Source organism: Helianthus annuus, chromosome 16 (assembly GCF_002127325.2).
Source record: "Helianthus annuus cultivar XRQ/B chromosome 16, HanXRQr2.0-SUNRISE, whole genome shotgun sequence".
Classification (NCBI taxonomy): Eukaryota; Viridiplantae; Streptophyta; class Magnoliopsida; order Asterales; family Asteraceae; genus Helianthus; species Helianthus annuus.
In genome coordinates this window covers 123,057,039-123,076,677 of record NC_035448.2, presented here as the reverse complement: position 1 = coordinate 123,076,677, position 19,639 = coordinate 123,057,039, and the positions used below count along the sequence as shown (strand labels likewise).

At 36.8% G+C, this 19,639-nt stretch overlaps 2 protein-coding genes across 4 annotated transcripts; one reads left to right on the top strand and one right to left on the bottom strand.

Annotated features, from left to right (window-relative positions):
* Nucleotides 1–514: 514 nt before the first annotated feature.
* Nucleotides 515–1,755, bottom strand: LOC110942826. Its single transcript, XM_022184589.1, has 2 exons — nt 1,597–1,755; nt 515–1,471 (listed from the first exon to the last, which is right to left on the bottom strand). The coding sequence occupies exons 1-2, from the start codon at nt 1,753–1,755 to the stop codon at nt 515–517; spliced, it is 1,116 nt and encodes a 371-aa protein (XP_022040281.1).
* Nucleotides 1,756–2,466: 711 nt separating this feature from the next.
* On the top strand, nt 2,467–7,250 carry LOC110940194 (heat shock cognate 70 kDa protein). Of its 3 annotated transcripts, XM_035985232.1 has the most exons (4): nt 2,467–2,944; nt 5,097–5,145; nt 5,401–5,634; nt 5,758–7,250. In XM_035985232.1, exons 3-4 carry the CDS (start codon nt 5,415–5,417, stop codon nt 7,140–7,142), a joined length of 1,605 nt encoding a protein of 534 aa, XP_035841125.1. In that variant the 5' UTR covers nt 2,467–2,944; nt 5,097–5,145; nt 5,401–5,414; the 3' UTR covers nt 7,143–7,250. The 3 variants fall into 3 exon arrangements, with proteins under 3 accessions (XP_035841125.1, XP_022037438.1, XP_022037439.1); XM_022181746.2 differs by lacking the exon at nt 5,097–5,145; XM_022181747.2 differs by lacking the exon at nt 2,467–2,944 and having other exon boundaries at nt 3,713–5,145.
* Nucleotides 7,251–19,639: the final 12,389 nt, after the last annotated feature.

Here is a 19,639-nt window from a genome sequence, read left to right as displayed (position 1 = left end):
TTCTTTATTTTTTTTATCAGAGGGTAAACGTAGGTTCATCATTAAATGACGACAGCATAACCCGTGATAAGCATGTGGAAAGACGTTTCTAACAGCTAGGTGTATAGAATTCGCTCTATCCGATACATGTCAGGTATTTCACCAATACATTCTTTAAGCTTTGACAGAAACCATGTCCAAGATTCACCATCCTCTGATTTTCCTATTCCATAGGAAATTGGTAAAATTTATTTGTTTCCATCCATCCCGACTGCTAAAAATAACGTCCCTTTAAATTCACCCTTTAGGTGTGCAGCATCAATGATCACCACCGGTCTTAGATTACAGATAAAGCTACAAATCTGAAACAAATTATTTAAAAAACGTCAACAATATGTAGTTTGACGAAAAAAAACAGAGACTACTGTAACTTACTGCAGCACCAATCGCGACAAAGACCATTTCAAACCGACGCTCGTCATCAGTCTTGATTGATATGAGTGACAGAACCAGGATTTGCCCGCTCTAGATTGTATCAGTAAAATGGTAGTTCTGCAAATGAATCTCTGCTTGTTCCTTGTAAAAGCTCTAGTGGCAGACTTTTTCCACGCCAAGCTTGACTAGTGGTTATCTCAACTTGGAATCTTTGTCTAAAATCTTTCACTATTTCATTACAACGATATATTCTACCACTGTGTTTTAAAGGTTCTTTTAAATAGTGAGCAACAACCTTTGGGTTTGCCTGACGAAGATGTGGGTACGTTAGCGTCTTCGAGCACGTGTGTTTATCGTTAAAACTCTTAACAAAAAACACCCCACTATCCCCAAAACTGTATGCACGAAAACGCCAAACGCAACCGTCCACCAAACATGACACTTCGTACCGAGTTTTAGAAGATCTGTCTACTTTAAACTCAAAGTGTTTTAACGAACATTTTTTTCCCAACTCAAGTTTCATGTCTTCTTTGTTATTAAATACGTGCCCTGGTTCAAAAGTAATTGATGAAGATTGCAAACAATTTTCAAATGAATTATCAGGATTTGGCTGGTAGTCGTTTAAAACATCATAATTTTCTTCATCAGTACAGAAATTCAAATCAGGAACTTTAAATTTTTTTGGATGTGAAAAACTAGATAACCCAGCACAAAACCCTTCAACGACATATAATTTATAAATTTCAAAAATATTTTCCATAGCAAAATTATAAAACATTGCAAGATCTTCATCGTTTATTATATCGATTGGATCACTAAAGGAAGACAACCGATACGATAACTTCGTAATGTTTGTAGAACTACACATGTTTGACACTTTACTTAGAAGAGCAGTGTATGAAAGGTTGGGTTCAATTTCTAAACCACGTCTACTTGAATCAGCATCAGCAACATACTCCAACTTTCCGCCGCTGTATACAACCAAACGAATCTTCATAATTTTAAGTTGGTAAGTTCTTTCTACAAAAGCTAAATGTTTTGATAACTTTAGATGAATCTGTTGCACAAACACACAGAAAAAAAAACAGACAAATATAAATCTATAAACTAAAGCATTGAAACGGCTCGGAGCCAGCGGAAACGGCTCGAACCATATATTGAAACGGCATTAGACAGCTGTACCGGCTCGGAGCCAGCTGAAACGGCTCGGAGCAGTTGAGATGGCACAAACAATGAGGCGAAACGGCTCGGAGCCAGCTGAAACGACTTGGATGGCAGCAGTGGGGTCCACGTGTGTACGGTAACGGCTCGGCTACAATCTAAGCACACGGCTTGGCTCATTGAAGGAACTCGGCTAAGATCTTTCAACAGGAGCCGATTGTAATGGTTTGGCTAAGATCTTTCAACATTGGTCGGACACGTGGCGTGGACTGCAGCATCCTCAAGCCGTTACAAGCTTTGTCGGACACGTGGCACTCAACGGTTGGTTGGCCGTTAAAAGAAAATCTTGTGCCATTTCAGCATGCTGAAACGACTCGGTGAGGGGTGTCCATTGGCCAAAATGGACAAAACGGCGTTGATTTAGCTATTTTCGTGATTTTCCCTTTTTTTAATCATAAAAACTTAAAAAGTAAACGAAAATGCTAAAAATGTAAGATTTATTGTTTTCACACTAGAATTCAAAATAAAACATGAAAAATTTTCAGTTTTTGTGTAACCTATACATATATAGGTTATGTGTAGGTTAAATTATCTATGTGTATATAGGCTATGTGTAGCTAAAAAGTATATGGTTTTTTTATATATGAGAAAAATGCCCGCATAGTCCCTGTGGTTTCGCCTTTTTTCACCTATAGTCCCCAACTTTCTAAAATTACCTGAATAGTCCCCAAGTTTTCATTTTTTGTTCCCGGATAGTCCCTGGGTCTAACTTCAGTTTGTTTTCTCTGTTAAGAGGGTGTGAAATGACAAAAATACCCTTTCCTTTAAAGGCCAAACCATAGGGACTATCCGGGTATCTTCTTCATTTTTATTTATAAAACCCCACCACCACACTTCATCTTCAACCTCCACCTACCATCACCCTCCTCCACCCTCCACCATTGCCGGCTGCCGGTCATCCAGTCCCTCCGGCCGGCTGCTTCATTTTTATTTGCACGGCTGTCGGCTTTGTTCAGGACTATCCGGGCATTTTTCTCTTTACAAAATTCTTCACCTTTCCTTGCAATCCCATCATCATCCCCAGATCTTACTTCACCTCAAAACTCAAAAACACGAAAACCCTCTTCGCAATCTTTCCCAAAATTAGGGTTTCAAGATCCCTTTTCCTGTTTCTTTTCTATCCTCATTGCGTCCACAACACGTTTTGTAACCCAATTCAGGTTTCAAGATTTACTTATATGGCATTTGCAAGATAATATGCTCGTTTGATTCAGAAAATGTCAAAGAATTTGTGGTGGATCGGTCGCTTTTTTATTATTCTACACTTATCCTCCTTTTGGGTGCCTGGGATTGATGATTTCAATCAAGCGTGAGTAGTTTTTGATTTATTGTTTGTTTACATATATGGGTTCTTGTTTTTGAATCTGGAAATTGAATTATTATTATTATTATTATTATTATTATTATTATTATTATTATTTGGGTGGTAACGGGTTTACTTTGATTTTAGAGCTTCAATGGGTTGCTTTAAGTTTCAGTTTTGTGTGAATTTGTATTTTGTTTGTTGATGAAATATTTGATAGAAATGTTTTGTGTTAAGTTAACATGAAGTTTGATTGCATGTAAAAGTTATAGGTTTGACTCCCAAAGTCAAAGGGCAGGTCTTGATTCTGATTGTAAGTCCATTGTTGAGAAATAGGATGATAATCTTATGATAAATAAAGATGGTGGTGACTGCCATAAGCGGTGGCAGTGGGAATGTAGGTGGTTTTGAATGGCGGGTTTAGAGAGAGAGAAAGGGGTGGCGGTGGTGGCTGTAAGTGGTGTTGGGTGTTGGTGGTTTGCACAGCTGTCGGCTCTGTTCAGGATGACCGGCAGCCGGCCGGAGGCACTCGATGACCGGCAGCCGGCGATGGTGGAGGGTGGAGGAGGGTGATGGTGGGTGGAGGTTGAAGATGAAGTGTGGTGGTGGGGTTTTATAAATAAAAATGAAGAAGATGCCCGGATAGTCCCTATGGTTTGGCCTTTTAAGGAAAGGGTATTTTTGTCATTTCATATCCTTTTAACAGAGAAAACAAACTGAAGTTAGACCCAGGGACTATCCGGGAACAAAAAATGAAAACTTGGGGACTATTCAGGTAATTTTAAAAAGTTGGGGACTATAGGTGAAAAAAGGTGAAACTACAGGGACTATCCAGACATTTTTTTCTTTATATATAGTATATATGTAAATTTTAAACTTACCCATTGTGAACTCCTTTACAAGCTTAACCCAAATTAACCAATTACTTTGTTTTTAGTACCCAAATCAAATTACATAGTTGGCTCAATATTGTGAGGTCTAGTTTTGATGTCTCTCTTGGTCATCTTGGGCGAGTGAACGTAGAGCTCATTTAAAATGATGTTATTTATGCACATGCTTCTTCAGTTTTACCAAATAAACGTTGGAAAAATATTTTAAGTTTTATTTGTTTATTTACTTTGAACAGCAACTTTTTACATCAATTCGTATTTTAATCTCAAAAATAGCAATACCTGAACTTCAATGGTTTTTCCATTTGAAAACAAACTATTAACCCTAATACGTGTAATAAATACATGTCTCAAACCCGATGTACAGACTCATCTAAGAAATTTGCCGTTAAAAAAAAACTAGTAATTATTTATGTTTATTGTTCTTCTACCATATTTAAAGGGGTGCTACTTTCTACACCCCCTCTATTTACTTTTTTCACCCCCCTCCTCTCACATACTTACAGGTGGGGCCTGCGTGGGACCGACAGTTTTCCTCTCACAAGGGGAGGTGTAATTAGGAAGGAGGGGGGTGTGTATAGAATGGGCCTATTTAAAGATGCCATAATAGATAGACAGATAGTACAGGATATGAACGTCGGGTCAATGGGGGTAATTCTTTTTAATTTTATTAAATATAAAAAAATCGGTCAATGGTCTTTTGTTATCCTAAAATAAGAAAAATAGTATCTTGGTCTTTTTTTTATTAATAAAAATTTGCTCTTACCTACTATTAATGAAAAATATAAAACATCGGTCATTGGTCTTTGTTATCCTAAAACAGGAAAAATCGTATCTTGGTCTTTTTTTTTATTTTGGTCTTTGGCTCCCTAGCGCCAGAAGCCATCATTAACTTCTTGACGAGGGTTCAACGGGTCATCCACAGCAATTGTTTGACCCCAAGGGGGCAGGGGTTTGTGTTCGGGAGGTTGGGGTTTGCAATTCAGAAAGGGTTGGCGGCGCAGCTTGTTGCCCGTCTACCTTCTGTTTTGATGTAACTTAACAAGTTTTCTGGTTATATCAATTGTTTACCTACTTAAAAAATAATAATAATAATAATAATAATAATAATAATAATAATAATAATACATAAAATTGCTCTTACCTACTATTAATGAAAAAAAATAATAATAATAAAGATGACTTATGAAATAAAAATAGTAGAATATGCTGACTTTTCGACTATATATGCTGACCTGCACCTCGATTTCTGTCACACAAATCTCAAGTCGATCCATTGAGGTGCCAAAGGCCTAAAACAACAAGGATCACGTTAAGGTACGTAACAAAATGAACTGGTATCGTTGTCTGGTATATTATGCTCATTGATTAGATAAATGTGTTGTTAATTTGTGATATATATATCGATTTTAACTCTATGCACGTTTGGTTCCGGAGACTGTGATCAACAAAATGAAGAAAATGAAACTGTATCATTGAGGCTAGGTGTTTGCAATTCGGATTATATTGATTTAGCAACTTAATCCTTTTTTATTGCATTCATTGGATTTATTCTTTATTCTTTATCTACAGTTACATATCCCAAGATGCCAAAAAATGTTAAAACAACTCCCATAGGCATTGATCTTGGAACAACATACTCGTGTGTTGCGGTCTGGTTTGATCAACATAACCGTGTTGAGGTCCTTCCTAATGAACAGGGTAATACCATTACTCCATCATGTGTGGCTTGCAACGACACCCAACTTTTAGTAGGTGAAGGTGCCAAAAATCAAATCACTAGGAACCCCACTAACACCGTTCACAGTAAGTTGATTTGATGAATAACTTTGATATTTATGGCACAGGATGAACTTAACTTACGTTGCGGAGTATAAAATTTGCCACTTTATAAATTTTATGTCTTCCCGTTTTTCTGCTAAATTTTAGGTGTCAAGCGTTTAATGGGTAGCAGATTCAGCGATATCAGATTCCAGAAAGACATACAATCATTTCCCTTTAAGGTAATCGAAGGATCTTCTGAAAAGGCAACAATTGTACTTGAGCATAAAGGTGCAAACAAGGAATTTTCACCTGAAGAAATATCTTCTATGATTCTAAAGAACCTAAAAGCGGCTGCAGAGACATACCTCGGAACAATAGTTACAGATGCAGTGATTACCGTACCTGCATATTTCAGTGACAAGCAACGACAGGCAACAAAGGATGCTGGTGCACTGGCTGGCCTTAATATAATGCGCCTAATCAGCGAACCCACATCAGCTGCAATTGCCTATGGTCTAGATAAGATTGCTGACCCAAATCACCCAAAAGAGAAAAATGTGTTCGTCTTTGATTTGGGTGGGGGAACATTTGATGTGTCACTTCTTACCATCAGTAGGGAAGGAAAGATAAGCGTTAAAGCTGTTGGGGGTGACACTCATTTGGGGGGAGAAGATTTTGACAGGGCAACGGTTGATCATTGTGTACAAGAATTTAAGAAAAGACAAAAGAAAGATGTCCATTTATCTGCAAAAGCGATGGGGAGGTTGAAAGTTGCATGTGAGAAAGCAAAGAGAGATTTGTCCTCAACAACTCAAACTTCTATTGACATCGATGCCCTCCATGACGGAACTGACTTCTCAATGAAGCTCACCCGGGCAAAATTTGAGGCGTTAAATGCTAGTTTTTTTGAAAAGTGTATTCAACATGTGGAAGATTGTTTAAGAGATGGGAATATGCACAAAAAAAATGTCGATGATATCGTCCTTGTTGGTGGGTCGACTAGGATTCCTAAGGTGCAACAAATGCTGGGGGAATATTTTGACGGGAAACCACTTTCCAAGACCATTAATGTTGATGAAGCTGTCGCTTATGGTGCAGCAGTGTTGGCTGCAAACTTAAGTGGTAAGGGAAATCAAGCTCTAAAGAATATGACACTTTTAGATGTGACCCCTTTGTCCCTTGGTATTGAAATCAGTGACGGAGATATGAGTGTAATAATCCCAAGGAACACACCAATACCCACCAAGAAGGAAAATATTTATCAGACACGGTTCGACAATCAAACATCACTCGCAGTGCCTGTGTATCAGGGTGAGTGTGCTGAAACGAAAGACAACATCTTGCTTGATAAATTCACTCTTTATGGCGTTCCACCAGGTCCTAAAGGTAAAGAAAAAATGAAGGTTTACTTTAGTATAGATGCCAATGGTATTCTTGATGTCACAGCTGAGTTGGTATCTAATGGTAATAAAAGAAGTATAGTAATTGCTGGGAGTGCAAATGTGTCCAAGGATGACATCGAGAAGATGCTAAAAAAGGTTGAGTTATGAATTCATATTTTTCTTTTCTGAAAGTTTGTATTGTTTGTTATCAACTTCAAATTTTAATGTATGTTGCTTTATTTTATGGGTATTAAATAATGGTTTATTTGAGATTCATGGTCATATAATGTATGTTGCTTTATTTTATGGGTATTAAATAATGGTTTATTTGAGATTCATGGTCATATATTCGAATTGAAATATATCTTAATTTGTTGAGGTTTTATAGGAGATATATTTGAACTTGTTGGGGGGGGGGGGGGGGGTGGTTATTTAAGAAGTTGTAAATGAATTTGAGTTCACTTTGAAACAAATTCAAAGATATCTCACGTATATATCGGTAGTGATGAGCATATACCAGAACTATATCGGTACCGAATTTCTCGTAACCAAAATTTTTTGGGTATCGGTAATTTCGCTATGATACCGGTTCGGTGTGGTACCAGTATTTTACCGAATACTACACACAACTACCGGTACCGTACCGTACTGAATGTTTTCGGTATCGGTATCTATATTTGGCAATTTTCGCCAAGCTCATCCCTGTATACTGGTACATGAAAATGATGAAAACTTTGTATGAACATCATTTTTCACTAAATGTATATCCTAAGTAGCTAGCACTATAGAGAGAGACAAGGAAAAGAGAATGTGGAATAGTTTTCTTATTGATCTAAAGTATGAACTACATATGCCTCTATTTATAGGCTTACAAAGATGAGAGTTAAGTATATGAAAAGTCATCATATTATGGTGAACACATGTGGATAGTCTCAAATTAAAGATAATAATTCATAACAATCCCCCTTGACCATCCACGTGATAAAATAATATATTACTCTTATAGTACATCGTTAAAAACCTTGCTAGGAAAACTCAGTGCGATAAAACCATAACTAAGGAAAAAAAAGAGTGCAACACGTATTATTCTCCCCTAATGATTTGAGCTCCTTGAGTCGATGCATCCCGATCCCGTGAACTAGTTTCTTGAATGTTGAGGTCGAAAGTGATTTGGTAAACAAGTCTGCCCAATTTTCACTAGAACGAATTTGTTGGACCACAATATCACCATTCTTTTGTAAATCATACGTAAAAAGAACTTTGGTAAGATATGTTTGGTTATGTTTCCTTTGATGTATCCTTCCTTAAGTTGTGATATGCATGTCACGTTGTCTTCATGTATTATTGTTGGTCTTTTATCCCCTAAATAAATATCGCAAGATCTACTAATATGTTGTATGACAGACCTCAACAAACGCATTCTCGACTAGCTTAATGGATTGCAAATAATTATGCATGGTTAGATGAAGTCGTTGTGATTGTATGCTTTACAGAACGCCATGAAATTGTAGTGCCACTATGTGTAAATAAATATTCAGTTTGAGATCAACCATTATGAGGATCAGACATATAACCTGCATCTGCAAGTCCAACCAAACTTGTTTTTGACTGGTTAGTAAAATACAGTAAAATACAAGCCCATATCTTTAGTACCTTGAAGGTACCGAAAAATTTGTTTTACCCCATTCTAACGCCCCTTTGTTGGGCATGAACTATATCTTGCCAATAAATTTATAGAAAATGACATACCTGGTTAGTGTATAACCAGCATGAAGTATTGCATCAATTGCACCTTACTAAGGTACCTTTGGACTAATAATATCTATTCGGAACATGATAAGGATAATTTGTTTTTCTACCAAATAACTTAGCAACCTCTTACTTTTTTAGAGATGAACTTAAACATATTAGAATGGCTAACATTTTCTGGATGTAGTTGGATTGATATATAAAAATATCGTTAAACAAATGCTCAACCCGCATGCCGTATGTTCAGGAGATATAATGATATCATCAACGTATCTTATAATATTTTATAAACATTATATTAAACACATGATTGAGTATATCATCTTCATGCCCTTTTCTCCAAGATAATCACCGAGTTGATTATAGTTTGACTCAACTATGTTTTTTAACTTCATGCTTTTAATCTCAGTGTTTCATGCATTTACAATTTGTCATGGACTTCCTTCCATGTTGACCAATCATGTACACTCTGTAAAGTTTTGTCTCAAAAACTTCATCATTCAACATTTCATTTTCTATATTGTATTCAAAGAATTCGTTAACTATTGTTTCATTTCCATTTCATATTATACCATCTTGTACACCGTTCCTGAAAACTCTTAAAAAAAATTTAGGCCTCGGGCAACAAAAAAAAAAAAAAAAAAATTGGGCCCAAAATTATGGTTTAGGGTAGATGAATTATAAAAATAAACTCATGATTGTGTAGCTAAGACTTGAACTTAAGACCTCTACATTATCTTAAGATGGTTTTTACCACTCAACTACCAACAGTCTTTTGCATTATAAATGGATGCATATGCTAAAATGAAAACCACCTCCAGTTGTAAGAACCATGAGAACTTTTTGATCCGGGGCGAGTTGGACCAAATTTTTTTTCATAAACGTAGATGTGTGTATTATAAACACATTTGTAAAAAAAAATTCAAAAAAAAAAAATGTCGTGTGCGTAGTTTTGAGCACCACAAGTTTGTTTTTTTAATATTTTTATTGAAAAAATCGCTATATTTCGTTACCATAATTTTTTTTTTCGAGTAACAGTTATCCATGCACATGTGCATATGTATCATTACTTCGACAAATTCGGTGACACGTTATCAGGAATAGACAATTGCACTTTAATTTACAATACCATTCGTAATACACTACTTTTTACATTACCAATATTCAAAATGCACATGTGCATCATTAGGTATAACCATGATATAACGTGTTTTGATACAAAAAGTTTGTGATTTTGAATGGAGAAGTAGGCCCATATACATTTTTTTGGTTAGTTATATCTAGTGGTTGATGGTTTGGTTATAGTTGTTAATTTATGATGTAATATGTTGATTGGATGGTATAAATGGTGTTTACATACATATAATAAAGTGAAAATATTAGTAATGGCATTGTATTATGGATGGTAGGAGGTAATTGTATTGTATTATGGATGGTAGGAGGTAATGGTAGTGTATTATGGATGGTATGATAGATGAAAGGGAAAGTGTATTCAAAGTAGTGTACCAAAACACCTTATTTCATGTTGATACATATAGATGCACATGTGCATTTCTTATATTGGTAATGTAAAAAAAAATTGTATTACACATGGTAGTGTAAATGAAAGTGCAATTGTCTAATAGTTGTAATGAATTACGGAATTTGTCAAAGAAATGACAAAAATGCACATGTGCATGTTTGTGTATTATGGATGGAATGATAGATGAAAGAGAAAGTAGTGTACCAAAACACCTTATTTCATGTTGATACATATAGATGCACATGTGCATTTCTAATATTGTTAACGTAAAAAGTACTGTATTACACGTGGTAATGTAAATGAAAGTGCAATTGTCTAATATTTGTAATGAATTATGGAATTTGTCAAAAAAATGATACACATGCACATGTGCATGGATAACTGTGACTCGAATTTTTTTATTTTTTTATTGTAAACAAAATATAGCGATTTTTACAAAAAAATGGTAAAAAAATTTTTTGGGTGTTTTTTAGATTTTTTTAGGTATTACTGTTTGTATTCACACTGGTTCTCGCGGTTATCACAATAAAGGGTGGTTCCTAACGGATCCTTCTCCTATATATATATATATATATATATATATATATATATATATATAAGAACTTATATAAACATTTTGGGCCCTTTGAACATTTGGGCCTCGAGCAGCGGCACGGGGCCCTAATTGGGATATCATAATCACCATATGCTTATTGCTGCATAGGAATTACATCCTCATGATGTTTGCTTTTAAGCACTAAACTGCCTCTAAAACTCATCATGTGTTCCATTTATCTTCAATTCATGAACATATACAACAAGTATAATCTATTTGGATCCAAATATGTATACATCATTCATATCGTTCTCGAGAACTTCTGTTACATGATTTTGAAACTTCAAATACTTTAAGAATATCATGAAAATTTCATTATATTATATACTTTAGGATACCATAGTATCCATTAGACGCATATCAATTCTCTCTAGTATCATCAGACTAAAAAAGTTGTTGCATCCGCCACTGGAAAGTATTTCTCCTTATAATTAATTACATGTATTTACATTTATGCATGTGCCATCAATTGTGCCTAATATTGCATAATTTTACTTTTCGAATTATGCTTCCACACAAAAGGCTCATTTGTATATAACAAAATTTTAGTTTTATGGATTAATTATCCAAGAACTTCAAAATCACGAGAGATTTTAGTTCTGCCTCATTTGCGTCTTTCTATTTTGGCCAATCACTTCACATTTCGTTTATCGACAGATCTTAGTATTTAATCCTCAACATTTTCAATATTTTAAGCGCTATTTATATATAACATTATCATCAACGTCGAGTTTTGTTTCGATTCCATATATTCCAAGATATGATACATAAATTAGCGAGATCTTTTTGTTTTTAGGTACCCAAGGTTCTTTTGGAACCATCATGTCTAATTTCTCTTTTGAAGACCCTTTTACTATACCTCGATTTGACCATTTCCATTACTTGCTCGATTTTCGAAGATTTTTATTCTTAGAACTGACTAGTCTACCACGCTTCAAGCGTGCCATAGACTCATCATTAATGTATGGTTGTCTTTTTGGGACACTAATATTAGTTAGAGCATTAGCAATCAGCTCATGTGACTTAGTTAGTCACTCTATTTAGGTCACTAACTACACCTACACCTGGTAATTAATTCGCTAATTCTTGTAAATGAATTATCTTTTGGACTTCCAGTTCATAAATTTGAGGATCAAGATGAAATGGTGATAATTCATTGTAACTTTTCCAACTACTTTTTATCTCCCCTCATGTTGGGAATATTGATTTGTTAAAACAAAAATCAATAAATTGAGCCTAGACGAATCCTTCGTTAATGACTCTACTACATAGTTATCTATTATTAGGATCTAAGTTTCTTTGATTGTGTTGTTTGATTAAATGATTAATGTAAGAAGGTAAAAACAGAGATGTATTAGAGCGGAAATAGAAATCAAACTTTAGAACACAATCATAGGAGAATAGTTTTCAACAAACATGATTTCATTAATTGAATGATTGTATGAATTACAAGATTCAACTATGCATGCAAGCAATACTAAACTCCCCCTCAGCCTGAGCTCACAGATAGTTCGTACAAGATGAGAGTGTGCCAAAGAGCTAATAGAACAGTACAGGTACTGTTCTATTTATAGTACAATCCTAACCATTGAGCATCTAATGCTGACGTCACCTAGACAGTGACATCTAACAGACTAATAACCTCTAAACACTGATCTATACAAAGCACTGTTACATTAAACAATTGATACATAAAACACTAATGTTGCTTTCCACTGTTGTTGCCTAAGCACTGATGTTGCATATTAGTGCTTTCTTCAATAGTTGATCAGGCCTTTGACAATCAGCAGTGGCTAGGTCTTCAGTCTTTATGATCAGCAGTTGTTGTTGAGCAGTTGTTGAGGGGATCAGTACTTAGAGTCATCAGCTGATATAAGCACTGCCATTGAAGGGAACTTAGGACATGCATTGCTTATTGATGATCAACTGTTGAGAACAAATTTTGGCTTTCAGTATCATCTGTTCTTCTAGGTTTGATTACATGGCCCAACAATCTCCCCCTAGAACAGATGATGCCAAAACACTTCCTTATTCAAGATCTTTATTCTCTCATTAATTTCTCCCTGATTTACCCTTTAAATTGTAATTCAAAGTTCATGGAGTCTTCATCATCCTCATCCCTATGAAGTTGAAGTTCTAAAAGAACTAGGAGATCAGCTGCATGCCGGCCTAATGCTTCCTCCCTTGAAATGTGTTTAACTCTACCATTGGACTTGAGCAAAGTCAATACATGGGTCTTTCTATCAGACTTCCACTTTAGTATTTTTTATCCAATGGGTTTCTGGGGGGAGACTTTATTTGTGATGAGTTTGGTGAAGGAGGTCTGCTTGTCAGCCTTTGAACTGTTACAGCAAGTTGAGCTTGAAGCTTTAATGAGGCATCATCCAAGCCATACATGATCTGGTGTCATGGCCCCCGGCTCGGTTTGACCTGGTCCAGGAGCCGCGGGACAGAAAACCCGTGGTATTTATTTAATTTGGCAGCGGAATTATTAACAGGATCATTTAAAACTTGAAAATGCCCAATTATTTTATTTCATAATTCGGGATAAACCCCGTAATTTACAATAAGGGAATTTCACTGGGAAACCCCTATTTTACAAAAAACATGTTTCTTTATTTTTATTAAGCCACTTCTTCAAGCTTGTAGTGCTACACGACACTTTTTCCTGGATCACAGCAGATCACCTGAAACATGTTTTAAAAATATTTTATCAGCGGGGAAATACTGGTGAATCATTCATTTTGCACAAAACGACACATTGTTATAATATACAGTATTAAGAGCGATTACAATGTTTATATCAACCAATTACCCAACGGTATTTGTCACTCGACTCGTTTCTGTGACTATGGTCATATCACCCATTTGCTAACCGGTTTTCCAATGGTGATGGTTATCAAGTAATGTATACAAAACCCCACATACCGGCTGTAATTTAAGACTACAAAGACTTAATCCCTGTAATTATAACTTTGAAAACAAACATGATTTTGAAAGAAATTTTGGTAAAATGACTCACATTGTAGATTTAATCGGGTAGAGTTTAGCCTACTGATTAGCCTTGTAACCTAATTTAAATGACAATGCATACGAACTAGGTCAGTAACTAATACAGCATTTACGATAACTCACGAGATAAAAACCCTCACAACGAATGACAAAGTGTAATACTTAAACATCCATCGAATTCACGACGAATGACAAAGTATAGCCCTAATTTGGGCAGCACTTAAACATCCATCAGATAGTTCAATCGATCGGACATTGAATCCTAGCAGCGATTGAGTTAATACCCTGTATCGTAGCAGCGTCTCGATACCTTAAAACTTCGAATTTAGGCTGTATATTTCGTTTTTGAGAAAAGTTTTCGATCACAATCGAACTGCTCATGTCCAACCCTTTTATAGCTGAAAATTGGGGTTTACGCGGCCCGCGTAAGCCCCCTCTTGATCTTACGCGGCCCACGAGGGACACCTAGGTGTAAACTAGGGCTAGCGTGTCACACCTAGGCCTGCCACGTATGTGACGCGTGGCCCGACATGCTTATCTGGTCAACCTTGAGTTGACGCGGCCGTGTAAGCTTCCCTTGTGGCTTACGCAGCCCGCTTGAAACCAAAAATGTGATTTTTCTTGATTTTGATATGGATTAGGGTTTCAGGGGTCCGGGTTTTCACTTACGGGTCATTTTGGGACATTTTTGAAGGTCCTTACATCCTCCCCACCTTATTTAGAATCTCGTCCTTGAGATTTACTGGAATAAGTGAGGATACTTTCGCTTCATTTCCGATTCCAGCTCCCAAGTGTACTCCGGTCCTCTTTTGGAATCCCATTTGACTTTGACTAGCACTAGTCGTTTGTGTTTGAGAAACTTAACTTTTCTGTCTTCTATTTGAAGTGGTTTCTCTACGAACTTTAACTTTTCATTTACCTCTACGTCTTAAAGAGGTATTACCAGGGATTCGTCAGATAGACATTTCTTGAGGTTGGATACATGAAATACATCATGTACTCCGGCTAACTCTTTTGGCAGTTGTAAGCGATAAGCAACTGGTCCTATTCGCTAGATTACTGGGAAAGGTCCTACATATCTTGGACTTAGCTTTCCTTTCTTACCGAATCTACTCCTTTCCAAGGGGAAACTTTCAAGAGTACCTTGTCTCCAACTTGAAATTCTAGTGGTTTGCACCGATTATCGGCATAACTCTTTTGGCGATCTCGAGCCGTTTTCAGTCTTTCCTTGATTTGAGTGATCTTGTCGGTGGTCTCTTGCACAATTTCAGGACCTGATAATTGACTTTCTCCTATTTCTGCCCAACAAACTGGAGTTCTGCATTTTTGTCCATACAGTGCTTCGAATGGGGCAGCTTTGATACTTGAATGATAACTATTATTATAGGAGAATTCGATTAAGGGTAGGTGGTCATCCCAATTTCCACCAAAATCTATCACACATGCCCTAAGCATGTCCTCCAGGGTTTGGATCGTCCTTTCACTTTGTCCGTCTGTTTGAGGATGGTATGCAGTGCTTAAATTTAGTCGGGTTCCCATTGCTTCCTGGAAACTTGTCCAGAAATGGGAAGTGAAGCGACTATCTCTATCCGATACAATACAGAGTGGAACTCCATGTAAGGATACTATTTCATCTACATACAGCTTTGCCAAGCTTTCCATGCTAAAGGTTTCTTTCATGGGTAGAAAATGAGCTGATTTGGTTAATCGATCCACAATTACCCAAATCGCATCATTATCTTTTCTGGTTTTGGGCAACTTAGTAACAAAGTCCATGGTTATAAGTTCCCATTTCCACACAGGCATTTCTAATTGTTGTAGTAAACCTGACGGTTTCTGGTGTTCTGCCTTAACTTGTGAACAAGTAAGACAGTTAGAAACATATCTAGCTATGTCCTTTTTCATTCCTATCCACCAGAAATTATTCCTTAAATCTTGGTACATTTTATTGTTACCAGGATGCATGGTATACCTAGATTTATGGGCTTCCTCTAAAATCTTATTTCTTAATTCTCCTTGCTTAGGTACCCAAATCCTTTTCTTGTGGAATCTCCAAATTCCATCACTTTCTTGCTCCAAGTCTTTTATTCTTCCTTTCATTCCTTCAGCATCATCCTTGATTGCTGTTTCCTGAATATTTCTCAGTTGTTCCATTAAATCTAACTGTAGATTTAATCTGAGAGCATGACCTCGCTTTTGCTTTTCATGATACTTACGACTTAAGGCATCTGCAACTACGTTTGCCTTTCCTTCGTGATATTGAATATCACAGTTGTAGTCACTTAGGATCTCCATCCATCTTCTTTGCCTCATGTTCAATTCTTTTTGCCCAAATATATATCTTAAACTCTTATGATCCGTATAGACAGTAAACTTACTTCCATACAGATAATGTCTCCAAATCTTAAGGGCAAAAATTATTGCTCCTAACTCTAAATCATGAGTCATATAGTTTTCTTCGTGCTTTTTCAACTGTCTTGAGGCATAGGCAATTACCTTTTTGCGTTGCATTAACACACATCCTAATCCTAGCTTAGAAGCATCGCAGTAAACTTCAGAATCTTCTGTCCCTTCTGGTAAAGCAAGAATCGGGGCGTTTGTTAATCTTTGCTTTAAAATCTTGAAAGCCTCTTCTTGCCTAGGTCCCCACTCAAATTTTACTGCTTTACAGGTTAGCTTAGTTAATTTCACGACTATTTTAGAAAAATCCTTAATGAATCGCCTATAGTATCCGGCTAACCCTAGAAAACTTCTAATTTCCATAGCTGATTGTGGGACCTTCCATTTGGTAATTGCTTCTATTTTGGAGGGATCTACGTGAATACCTTCATGATTCACCATGTGTCCTAAAAACTGCACTTCCTGAAGCCAAAATTCACACTTCGAGAATTTGGCATAAAGCTTCTCCTTTCTTAACAAAGTTAAGAGTGCATGTAAATGTGCACAATGCTCATCCTGACTTTTGGAATAAATAAGTATATCGTCGATGAAGACAATTACAAATTTATCCAAGTACGGTTTACAGATCCTGTTCATCATCTCCATAAATGCTGCAGGAGCATTTGTTAGTCCGAAAGGCATGACTATAAACTCGTAATGACCATACCTAGTTCTGAAATCAGTTTTAGGTATGTCCTCTTCTTGTACCTTCAATTGATGATATCCAGAGCGTAAGTCAATCTTAGAAAAATATCTAGCTCCTTGAAGGTAATAAAAAAGATCATCAATCCTAGGTAATGGGTATCGATTCTTAATTGTAACCTTATTCAATTCCCTATAATCGATACACATTCTCATCGAACCCTCTTTCTTTTTCACAAACAACACTGGTGCTCCCCAAGGGGATGAACTAGGTTGTATGAACCCTTTACTGAGCAATTCATCTAATTGCTTTTTCAGTTCTAACATTTCAGTGGGTGCTAATCGGTAAGGTGCCTTTGCTACGGGTGTAGTTCCAGGGATCAAATGAATTCTAAATTCTACCTCCCTATCTGGTGGTAATCCTGGTAACTCTTCTGGGAATACATCTGGGTATTCTGCTACTACAGGAATTTCTTTAAGTTCCTTACCTTTCATGTTAATGATTACCGAAATCATATACACCATTTCTTGTTTTCTTGAATAACTGGCCAACTTCATTACTGAAATGAATTTCAGTGGCTTTCGTGGCTTATCTCCTGTAATCACCACTAATTCTCCTGTGGGTGTATGGATTTCTATGGAATTTTTATCACAGAGAATTCGAGCATGGTTGGCTACTAACCAATCCATTCCTAAGACTATATCGAATCCAGCTAAATCCATAGGTAACATGTTTGCAGAAAATTTATAACCTAAGAGTTCTATCTTTCCTTCTCGTAAAATCCTATCTATGTTAAGAGAACTCCCATCTGCCGTTTCGACTGTAAAATCTGCCTAAGGTTGGTTAAGGGTAAGTTAAGAGCTTGGCAGAATGAAGTATTTATAAAACTTTGGTTTGCACCAGAGTCAAATAATACTTTTGCATAAACGTCGTGAACTAGGAACGTACCGGCTATGACGTCAGGAATCAGTTCGGCTTCCTGGGTAGTCAGTTGGAATGCTATTGCATTCTTCTTGGTAGCTCCGTCTGCCGGTTTGGCTTTGTTGTCTGCTGGTTTGACCAATTTAGGGCATTCTGGTTTGAAATGCCCAGCTTCTCCATAGTTATAGCAGACCCTTGTTTTCTTTCTGCAGTCTTCTTCACGATGTCCTACAACTTTGCAGAAGTTGCAGGTTTCATTACATTTTCCAAAATGTTTCTTTCTGCAATTCCTGCAGAATGGCGGAGTGGAAGGTTGCCCAGTTCCTCTTTTCTTGAAATTTCTATTATTACCCACACGAAATCCTTGGGTAATTTTCTGAGCCAATTCCTTCTTCCTATTTTCTTCTCGCGTACGCACCAGTCCGTCCGTCAAAGTGTTGGCTAATTCCACCGCATCATCGATCGTGCGGGGTCTCGCAGCTTTGACAATGTCACGGATCTCGCTAATTAAACCCCAAATGTAGCGAGAAATAAGTATCGGCTCTGGCAAAGCCAGAGTAGGCACAATTCGAGCATATTCGAAAAATTTCGAAGTATACCCTCGGCAGTCAACATCCACCATCCGGTGGCTCAGGAATTTGTTCGCCATCTGCTCTTTTTCATATTTAGGGCAGAATTTTCTTCCACCAGACGCTTAAAGTCCTCCCAACTCATGGCATAGGCCATGTCACTTCCTTTTACTTGCAACACTGTATTCCACCATTCTAGTGCTTCTTTCTTGAAAAGGTGAGAAGCGTACATAACCTTATCCTCCTCGGCACATTTACTTATTTTGATTATTGCCTTTATTTTCTCCAACCAACGCAGCGCCGCAGTCGCCCCTTCATTGCCTGCGAACTCAACATGTTTACAGGCAAGGAACTCCTTGTAAGTGCAACCAGGCGTTGCAACTTTCATTCTTTTGAGAATTGGGGCTTGAAGTATATCATTATCATTATTAGTATGGTTGCCGCCTCCTTTTACGCTATTACTGAGGTTGTCCTCGTGAGTGCATTTACTAGGACTAATTTGTTGAGGTTCAACCGGATTTCGGGCAGCAACAAGGATTGCTGGAATAGCATTGGCTATTCCTTGGGCAACGATATTCTCGATATCTTGCCTATTGAGGAAGTGATCCTCATTGTTTTGCTCAGATTGGTTAATCTCATTAACTGGTTCGTTATCAGCGTGTTCCATCTGGTAATATATATATATATATATAAGTTATTAGCATAAAATAAATAACAACTAAATGCAGAATCAATCGCACAAAAACCACAACACTTGTATAGCCAAAATTGTCGATTTTTCGACTTCCATTTTTATATATATTATGCTTCCGTACAAACCCGTTATCTTACAAAAGTTTTATTTTTAGGTTATTTTACAGGATTATATGGTTACCACTATTATTATTATTATTATTATTATTATTATTATTATTATTATTATTATTATTATTATTATTATTATTTTGTTATTATACAACCACAACCACACCATCATCCTCTGCTGGCACCTCAGAAGCGACGTTCCCTCTCGTCGTACTTCCAGGAGATCTATTCTCCCACCTCCCGGATACGATTCCCTGCGTCCACCAGCTCCTCGCCAAAATGGCGGAGTTCAGCCAAATTCTCATTGCTCATTGGTGGGTTTGGTGCAGGCTCTGGGTCAAACTGAGGGAAAAAGGTATAAGGGTTATTCAGGAGATTCTGGAACTACCAATCATTGGTGCACCATTCTTC

Coding starts and splice junctions, on each gene's coding strand:
- LOC110942826 (XM_022184589.1), bottom strand. CDS start 1,755: ATGAGCCAAGCCGTGTGCTTAGATTGTAGCCGAGCCGTTACCGTACAC. Junction 1,472..1,596: donor TTTCAGCTGGCTCCGAGCCG/GTACAGCTGTCT, acceptor TTTGTGCAACAG/ATTCATCTAAAGTTATCAAA.
- LOC110940194 (XM_022181746.2), top strand. Junction 5,635..5,757: donor CCCCACTAACACCGTTCACA/GTAAGTTGATTT, acceptor GCTAAATTTTAG/GTGTCAAGCGTTTAATGGGT.